Source organism: Lithobates pipiens, unplaced genomic scaffold (assembly GCF_037356315.1).
Source record: "Lithobates pipiens isolate NorthernLeopardFrog02 unplaced genomic scaffold, aLitPip1_a1.2 Scaffold_10, whole genome shotgun sequence".
NCBI classification, from domain to species: Eukaryota; Metazoa; Chordata; class Amphibia; order Anura; family Ranidae; genus Lithobates; species Lithobates pipiens.
This window is the reverse complement of record NW_027507686.1, coordinates 160,882,659-160,892,516: the sequence shown is the minus strand read 5'-3', so window position 1 is coordinate 160,892,516 and position 9,858 is coordinate 160,882,659. Positions and strand designations below refer to the sequence as shown.

Genomic DNA, 9,858 nt, shown 5'->3' with positions numbered 1-9,858 from the left:
TTACTCAGTCATGCAACACTACCTATATGAAATTTTTGACCTTTTTTCACACAAATAGAGCTTTCTTTTGGTGGTATTTAATCACCGCTTGTTTTTTTTATTTTTTGTGCTATAAAAGAAAAAAAGACCAAAAATTCTGTAAAAAAATAAATAAATAAAATTTTCTTTGTTTCTGTTATAAAATTTAGCAGATTAGTAATTTTTCATCATAAATTTTGGCCAAAATTTATACTACTACATATCTTTGGTAAAAATAAGTACAAATTTGTGGATATTATTTGGTCTTTGTGAAAGTTATAGAGTCCACAAGCTATGGTGCCAATATCTGAAAATTGATCACACCTGAAGTACTGACTGCCTATCTCATTTCTTGAGACCCTAACATGCCAGAAAAGTACAAAATTACCCCTTTTTGGAAAGAAGACATTCCAAGGTATTTAGTGAGATGCATGATGAGTTTTTTGAAGTTGTCATTTTTTCCCATCATTCTTTGCAAAATCAAGATTAGTTTTTTTTTTCCCCCACAAAATTGTCATATTATCAGGTTATTTCTCACACACAGCATATGCATACCACAAATTACACCCCAAAACACATTCTGCTATTACTCCCAAGTATGGCGATACCACATGTGTGAGACTTTTACACAGCGTGGCCACATATAGAGGCCCAACATGCAGGGAGCACCATGAGGCGTTCTGGAGCACCCAGGACAATTCTGATATTTCTCTCCTACATGTAAAAATCATAATTTATTTGCTAGAAATTTACATAGAACCCTAAAACATTATATATGTTTTTTTAGCAAAGACTCTAGAGAATACAGTGGTGGTTGTTGCAACTTTTTATCTTGAACGGTATTTGCGCAGCAATTTTTCGAACGTGTTTTTTTTTGGGGGGGGAAAAAGGTTTTCTGCTTTAAAAAAAAAAAAAAGAAAAACAGCAAAGTTAGCCCAATGTTTTTGCATAATGTGAAAGATGAAGTTACGCCGAGTAAATAGATACACATGTCACCCTTCAAAATTGCACACACTCTTGGAATGGTGCCAAACGTTGCAACTTAAAAATCCCCATAGGCGACGCTTTCATTTTTTTTTTTTTACTGGTTACATGTTTTGCGTTACAGAGGAGGTCTAGGGCCAAAATTATTGCTCTCGCTCTAACGTTCGCAGCGATACCTCACATGTGTGGTTTGAACAAAATTTTCATATGTGGGCTGGACTTGCGTATGTGTTCGCTTCTGCATGCGAGCACAGGAGGACAGGGGCGCTTTAATTTTATTTATTTTTTTATTGTTCATTTTACTTTATTTTAGTTTTGACACTTTTTTTCTCACAAAAATACATTTTTGATCACTTTTATTCCTATTACAAGGAATGTAAACATCCCTTGTAATAGGAATATGGCATGACATGTCCTCTTTACAGTGAGATATGGGGTCAATAAGACCCGACATCTTACCCCTAGGATGGGAAGCCTGAAATAAAGAAAAAAAGTTTCTGGCTTTGATCGTATTGGCGAGTCAGTAGAAGCACCGGAGGCTGGCGGAAGGGGGGGGGGTGTCCCCTCCCGCCTCCTGTAAGAACGATCAAGCAGTGGAACAGCCACTATGATCATTCTTATGATGTAGGGAATCGCCAGCTGAAAAATCTGATATCTGAATGATGCCTGTAGCTACAGGCATCATTCAGATATCCCTACACAAATTGAAGGACGTCATATGACGGCCGGCGGGCGGGAAGTGGTTAAAATGCTTTTTTTTTTTAACACAGTTGTCCATTTATACAATATTTCTAACACATAGCATGTACATACCAAAAATTACACCCCAAAATAGATTCTCCTACTCCTCCGGAGTATGGAGATGCCACATGTGTGAGACTTCCACAGCCTGGTCACATACAGTGGCTGAGTACAGCCAAGCATGGCTGGGTATCACCGAGTATTGCAGGGTATCAACGAGTATGGCTGGGTATTGCAGGGTATCACTGAGTATGACAGCATGGCTGAGTATTGGCAGGGCATTGCTGGCTATTGGCAGGGCATTGCTGGCTATTGCAGAGTATTGGCAGGGAATTGCGGGGTTAATTGTCAGTGAGCAGCGCTGTGGATAATGCAGATCCAGCCCACAGCGCTGCTGACACCTATCTCTCTCCTCCACTGTACCGATAACATGACGCCGGTTAGTTTACAAGTGATCGCTCCATCACTTGACAGAACGATCAGGTGGTAAACGGCCTATGGACCCAGCGGTCACTGATGCTCTCGAGTGCGCACCCCAGGGGGCACGGGAGAGTGGAATTCTGAGAGGACGTCATATGACGGCCTCCCTGAGTTAACCACTTTCAGACCGGACCATTTTGCTGGTAAATGACCAGAGGTCTTTTTACACTTTGGCACTGCGCTGCTTTAACTGGTAATTGCGCGGTCATGCAATGTTGTACCCAAACAAAATTTGCGTCCTTTTCTTCCCACAAATAGAGCTTTCTTTTGATGGTATTTGATTGCCTCTGCGATTTTTATTTTTTGCGATATAAACGTAAAAAGACCGCAAATTTTGAAAAAAAATGATATTTTCTACTTTTTGTTATTAGAAAAATCCAATAAACTCAATTTTAGTCATACATTTAGGCCAAAATGTATTCAGCCACATGTCTTTGGTAAAAAAAAAGTCAATAATTGTATATTTATTGGTTTGCGCAAAAGTTGTCACATCTACAAACTAAGGTACGTTTTCTGGAATTTACGCAGCTTTTAGTTTACGACTGCCTATCTCATTTCTTGAGGTGCTAAAATGGCAGGGCAGTACAAAACCCCCCCAAATGACCCCATTTTGGAAAGTAGACCCCCTAAGGAAATTGATAAGAGGCATATTGAGCCCATTGAATATTTTATTTTTTTGCCTCAAGCGATTGAATAATGACAAAAAAAAAATTTTTTTTTTTTTTTACACAAAGTTGTCACTAAATGATATATTGCTCACACATGCTATGGGCGTATGTGAAATGACACCCCAAAATAAATTCTGCTGCTTCTCCTGAGTATGGGGATACCACATATGTGGGACTTTTTGGGAGCCTAGCCGCGTACGGGGCCCCGAAACCAAGCACCGCCTTCAGGCTTTCTAAGGGCGTAAATTTTTGAGTTCACTTCTCACTACCTATTACAGTTTTGAAGGCCATAAAATGCCAAGATGGCACAAAACCCCCACAAATGACCCCATTTTAGAAAGTAGACACCCCAAGCTATTTGCTGAGAGGCATGTTGAGTTCATGGAATATTTTATATTTTGCCACAAGTTGCGGGAAAATTACAAACTTTTTTTTTTTTTTTTTTTTTTTTTAACAAAGTTGTCACTAAATGATATATTGCTCATGCATGCCATGGGCATATGTGAAATGACACCCCAAAATAAATTCTGCTGCTTCTCCTGAGTACGAGGATATCACATATGTGGGACTTTTTGGGAGCCTAGCCGCGTACGGGGCCCCGAAAACCAAGCACCGCCTTCAGGCTTTCTAAGGGCGTAAATTTTTGAGTTCACTTCTCACTACCTATTACAGTTTTGAAGGCCATAAAATGCCAAGATGGCACAAAACCCCCACAAATGACCCCATTTTAGAAAGTAGACACCCCAAGCTATTTGCTGAGAGGCATGTTGAGTCCATGGAATATTTTATATTTTGCCACAAGTTGCTGGAAAATTACAAACTTTTTTTTTTTTTTTCACAAAGTTGTCACTAAATGATATATTGCTCACGCATGCCATGGGCATATGTGAAATGACACCCCAAAATAAATTCTGCTGCTTCTCCTGAGTATGGGGATACCACATATGTGGGACTTTTTGGGAGCCTAGCCGCGTACGGGGCCCCGAAAACCAAGCACCGCCTTCAGGCTTTCTAAGGGCGTTACAGTTTTGAAGGCCATAAAATGCCAAGATGGCACAAACCCCCCCCCCCAAATGACCCCATTTTGGAAAGTAGACACCCCTAAATTTAGGGGTACACTAGTGAGACTAGGTAATAAATGGCGGGTGCCCTGAAACTATAAAAAAATAACTAACCAACCAGCGTCACCTGTAACAGTTATATGGTGATCACTGGTGGAAGGGTTAACTAGGGGGCAATTAGGGGGCTTTATGCGGTAGTATATGGGGGTCCCTGGCGCTATAAAAAGCTGCAGCGAACCTAAATACCTACCTGCCTAACTAGCGTCACCTGTGACACTAATACAGCGATCAGAAAAACGATCGCTTATTAGGCTGGGTTCACACTGGAGCGATGCGGGAACGCCACGAATGCGCGGCGGGTTCCCGCATCGCATGCCTCCCGGCGGCAGTTCACACTGCCCTATGCGAACTGCTGGGAGTGTCAGTGAAATGTTACTGACACCCCCAGATCAGTTCGCATATCGCAGTGCGATCTGCAAACTCGGATCGCATGGTGTGAACACCCATGCGATCCGATTCTGCTGCGGGCCAAAAAAAGGGTCCCGTGCGAATTTGCGGCGGGTGCGGCGAATGGCTGAACTCGAATCGCACAGAGATCGGATGTGATTTGCACTGCAGTGCGGTGCGAATCACATCCGTTCTCATAAACCGCTGCAATGTGAACCCAGCCTTAGTGACACTGGCGACGGGGGGTGATCACGGGGTTAAACCTTTATTGGGGGGGTTAGGGGGGTACCTTAGAACTAAAGGGGGCTAACCCTAACTGCCCTAACAGTTATTAGTCACAAATGACACCCGCCGGGTGATCAGGGGGTTAAACCTTTATTAGGTAATAAATGGCGGGTGCCCTGAAACTATAAAAAAATAACGAACCAACCAGCGTCACCTGTAACAGTTATATGGTGATCACTGGTGAAAGGGTTAACTAGGGGGCAATCAGGGGGCTTTATGCGGTAGTATATGGGGGTCCCTGGCGCTATAAAAAGCTGCGGCGAACCTAAATACCTACCTGCCTAACTAGCGTCACCTGTGACACTAATACGGCGATCAGAAAAATGATCGCTTATTAGGCTGGGTTCACACTGGAGCGATGCGGAAACGCCGCGAATCCGCGGCGGGTTCCCGCATCGCATGCCTCCTGGCGGCAGTTCACACTGCCCTATGCGAACTGCTGGGAGTGTCAGTGAAATGTTACTGACACCCCCAGATCAGTTCGCATATCGCAGTGCGATCTGCAAACTCGGATCGCATGGTATGAACACCCATGCGATCCGATTCTGCTGCGGGCCAAAAAAAGGGTCCCGTGCGAATTTGTGGCGGGTGCGGCGGGTGTGGCGGGTGCGGCGAATGGCTGAACTCGAATCGCACAGAGATCGGATGTGATTTGCACTGCAGTGCGGTGCGAATCACATTCGTTCTCATAAACCGCTGCAATGTGAACCCAGCCTTAGTGACACTGGCGACGGGGGGTGATCACGGGGTTAAACCTTTATTGGGGGGGTTAGGGGGGTACATTAGAACTAAAGGGGGCTAACTCTAACTGCCCTAACAGTTATTACAGTCACAAATGACACCAATGCAAAAAAAAAAAAAAAAAAAAAAAAAATGACATTGGTGTCACTGTGACTGGGGGGCAGGGGTAATTGGGGGGGTGATCGGGGGGTAAAGGGGGGGTGTGAGTGTGCCTGGCATGTTCTACTGTGTGTGTAGAGTGTTGGTGCAACTTACTGATCCGCTCTCCTCCGTGTCGGAACGAAAAATACCGACACGGAGGAGAGAATACATCACTTCCTCTCCTGTGTTTACATTACAGGAGAGGAAGTGATGTCACCGGGGATTTCTATTCGTCGGGAGCGATCGCGAGGGGGTGGCCATGAATGAATGGCCGTCCCCTCGTCCGGGATCGCTCCCGTACGAATACCGACCGCCGCAGGCACCGGGCGGGGGCCCGATCGGGCCCCCGACCCGCGGGAGGCAAGGGACGTACATGTATGTCCTTATGCCTGCCCGTGCCATTGTACCGACGTACATCGGCGTGCGGCGGTCGGCAACTGGTTAAGCAACCGCCCTGTAGCCATCATTCATATGGGCCGGTTAAGTGGTTAAACTAATACTTTGAAGCACCTTTTGATTTTATTACAGCACTCAGTCTTTTTGGGTATGAGTCTATTAGCATGGCACATCTTGACCTGACAATATTTGCCCACTCTTTACAAAAACACTCCAAATCTGTCAGATTGCAAGAGCATCTCCTGTGGACAGCCCTCTTCAGATCACCCCACAATTTTCAATCGGATTCAGGTCTGGGCTGTGGCTGGGCCATTCCAAAACGTTATTCTGGTGAAGCCATTCCTTTTGTTGATGTGGATGTGTGCTTTGGGTCATTGTTATGCTGAAATATGAAGTTCCTCTTCATGTTCAGCTTTCTAGCAGAAGCCTGAAGGTTTTGTGCCAATATTGACTTGTATTTGGAACTGTTCATAATTCCCTCTACCTTGAAGGCCCCTGTTCCCGCTTGAATGTTTTTCTTCAAGTTCTTCCATCTTGCCACTCCACCCCATAGTCCAGACATATGAAGAATATGGGAGATTGTTGTCACATGTACCACACAGCCAGTACTTGCCAGATATTCCTGCAGCTCCTTTAATGTTGCTGTAGGCCTCTTGGCAGCCTCCCTGACCAGTTTTCTTCTCGCCTTTCCATCAATTTTGAAGGGACATCCAGTTCTTGGTAATGTCACTGTTCTGTCATATTTTCTCCACTTGATGACTGTCTTCACTGTTTTCCATGGTATATCTAATGCCTTGGAAATTCTTTTGTACCATTCTCCTGACTGGTGACTTCTAACATCCTCTGATGCTTTTGGAAGCTCTCTGCGGACCATGGCTTTTGCATTGGGGTGCAACAAAGAATATGTCAGGAAAGACCTACTAGAACAGCTGAACTTTATTTGGGGTTAATCAGAGACACTTTAAATGATGGCAGATGTGTACTGACTCCTATTTAACATGAGTTTGAATGTGATGGCTTAATCCTGAACGCTGCTATATCCCCAGTTATAAGAGGGTGTGCACGCTTATACAACCACATCATTTTATTTTTTTATTTTTACATTCACTGTTATACATACTAGTAAAAAATATACACACATGACGCACATTTATTTATTTTCTTATTATATTTGGGGTCAAAGTTTCTTAGACTCGCGTGATCCCTTTTACCCACTTCTATCATTCCTGTAATTTTCCTGTTTGTCATGTGTTAACTATTTATATAATGTGTAGGGGGTTTTATTTGTTTCTGTGCTGTAATAACAGTTTTGGAATTTTTTAGCTTTTAGATTAACTATATAATGCGTATCAGCTTGTGACTTTGTTTTCTTTAGTTTACATTTTCTGTAAGTTAGACATTGCATGAATCACAGCCTTTTTTGTAGCAAGTTCTCTCTGTACAGCAGTGAAATAATTGTATTCTACAAAGCTAAATGCTAAAACTTTTGAATATCCCTTTTGTAGTACCCACACATTCGGTGGCTTCAACTAATTTAAAAATATTTCATGCAGACATGTAATAAACATTATTTACAGGGTTAGTTCACTTAACACTGATATTCTTGTTGAATGGGCACTGTTGAGTTTAGTCACCCGCTGGGTTTATCCCTTGGAGATTCCAGCGAAGAAATAACTTTATTTGACTTCTCAACTGTAGTTTGCACTGCCTGTGAAATGTACACGTGCTTATCTGCTTTTTTCCACCGCTAATAATATATAATTTTATGAAGAAGTAGAGTCATGTCCGGGGACAATGTGTGTATTAGGAAATTAAGGAAATTAAGCAACTGATTTGGCCCAATATGAGGGTGCGTTGCTGGCCTTAAAGGAAACCAAATTTTTTATTTTATTTATGGATTATATATTTTGAAATATTATTGGAGTGTTTCTGATGATTTTTGCATGTCTATTTTTTTTTCTGTGAGAGAAGCAGTAAAAAAAACAAGTGTAGTACTGTAAAGCACAAAGTATATCCTGTGTAAGTAAAGAACAAATACGGCTGCCCCATTTACATATAAATATACAATTTATACACTGAAAACCCTGTTGCAACTTAAAGCAGCTCCCTTGTTAGAGTTCTCTCTCCTGCATTAATCTGGTCCATGGGGCACCCTTGGTGCAGTGGGCCATTATTCATAAATGTGTGTGTAGCTGAGCAAAGTATATTTTTAGGCATTAACACGTTATCATTTATTTATTCAAGCTGATCTCAATTTTATACATTTTTAATTATTTGTAAAAAGTATTGATATGACTATAAATTTGAACACATATTTTATCATATAAGGTACTAATGGATACATTGTTGGACTTAAGATTATTTTTGAACAGAAGATTTTTGAAGTGGAACTGAGAAAAAAAAAAACATATATTGTGAAGGCTGTCTGTAGCATAATTTTATTACCTGTAGGTCCAATATCCTTCAACTTTGTGTAATAGGGTGACAATGTGGTGCAGTTCATTATTTTAAAATTGCACAGCTGTATTGCCATCCTGTGCTGACTATTGCACCCCTTGCACGACCATCTCTCCTGGGCTATTTGAGGTGAATTGGAGTCTACAAATAGTTGTCTGATCTATAGACCTTTTGGATCATGCATTCTTCAGGTAATACTTACAAGAGAATTAATTGTGGATTTTTTTTTATTCTTTCTTAGGTTCTTAATAAAAAAAATGTGAAACGCCCGAGTGTGAAGAAAGATAAACACTGTGGCAGTAGGGATTTTAACAGCATTCAAGAGCTGTATCCTTTTTTTTTTTTTCCAGCATGATTCAATGTGCATGTTATTCGTTTGTTTAAAAACAAACACTGTGTGATTTGTCCTATGTCTCTATGGTTGTTTGTGTAATCTCTGTATTTGCAATGTATGCATCCTTTACACTTTCTCATAGTATTGAGGTGGAGACTGAAGAGGAGAACCTATTGGATGCTTATTCCACACCTGCAAAGGTAGGTCTTGAAAAATAGAGTATTCCTATTTGTTAAAGCGTGCTCATTAATATAAAGTGGACAGTATACGCTGATTTTGTGGTGTGCTGTGTCGAAAAAATGTACAAATATGGCCGCTTAATGAGCAAGTTTTGAAGGCAACTGACTGTGCTAGTTGTAGTCAACCTCCCAAGGGGAATGCCTTTTCCCCTTGGGAGGTCCCCAGTTGTCCCTTTTTAAGAGTTCAATCACACTTGTGCGATTAAAAATCATGAAACTCACATTGTGACTTTACAGTGCGGTTTTGCATAAGTATGACTTTTGGTTGTGACTCTTGTTTAGACTAATGTGATTGTTTTTACTCTACAAAGTTGCACTCAAGTTGCATGTATATCATGCATGTGCAACTTTTATGTGATTTTATTTATTTTTTTAAAGCGGGGTTCCACCCTAAAGTGGAACTTTCCGCTGATCGGAACCCTCCCCCCCTCCGGTGTCGCAATTGGCACCTTTCAGGGGGGGGGAGGGTGGAGATACCTGTCAAAGACAGGTATTTACACCCACTTCCAGGCATAGACTCCCGTGGGAGTCTATGCCTCTTCCTGTCCTGCCGCGCTGTCTGCTGGGACACACACGGGTCCCAGAGACAGCGCGGACAATTCCTATTGCGCTGTGCGACTCGCGCATGCGCAGTAGGGAATCGGGAAGTGAAGCCGATTCGCTTCACTTACTGATTCCCTCACCTAGAATGGTGGCGGCAGCAGCCGAGAGCCAAGCGATCGATCAGCCTCGGCTGCCGGCATCGCTGGAACCCGGGACAGGTGAGTGTCCATTTATTAAAAGTCAGCAGCTGTAGTATTTATAGCTGCTGGCTTTTAATATTTTTTTTGTAGGTGGAATCCCTCTTTAAGATTTACATTGAACAC

At 42.3% G+C, this 9,858-nt stretch overlaps 1 protein-coding gene across 1 annotated transcript in view; it reads left to right on the top strand.

Annotated features, from left to right (window-relative positions):
* Window positions 1-9,858, top strand: part of POLA2 (DNA polymerase alpha 2, accessory subunit) — a 164,547-nt gene that overhangs the window by 36,968 nt on the left and 117,721 nt on the right. Inside the window, exons 4-5 of the mRNA XM_077458701.1 lie at window positions 8,661-8,746; window positions 8,896-8,953. Coding sequence (XP_077314827.1) covers window positions 8,661-8,746; window positions 8,896-8,953 — 144 coding nt within the window. The remainder of the gene's footprint in view (window positions 1-8,660; window positions 8,747-8,895; window positions 8,954-9,858) is intronic.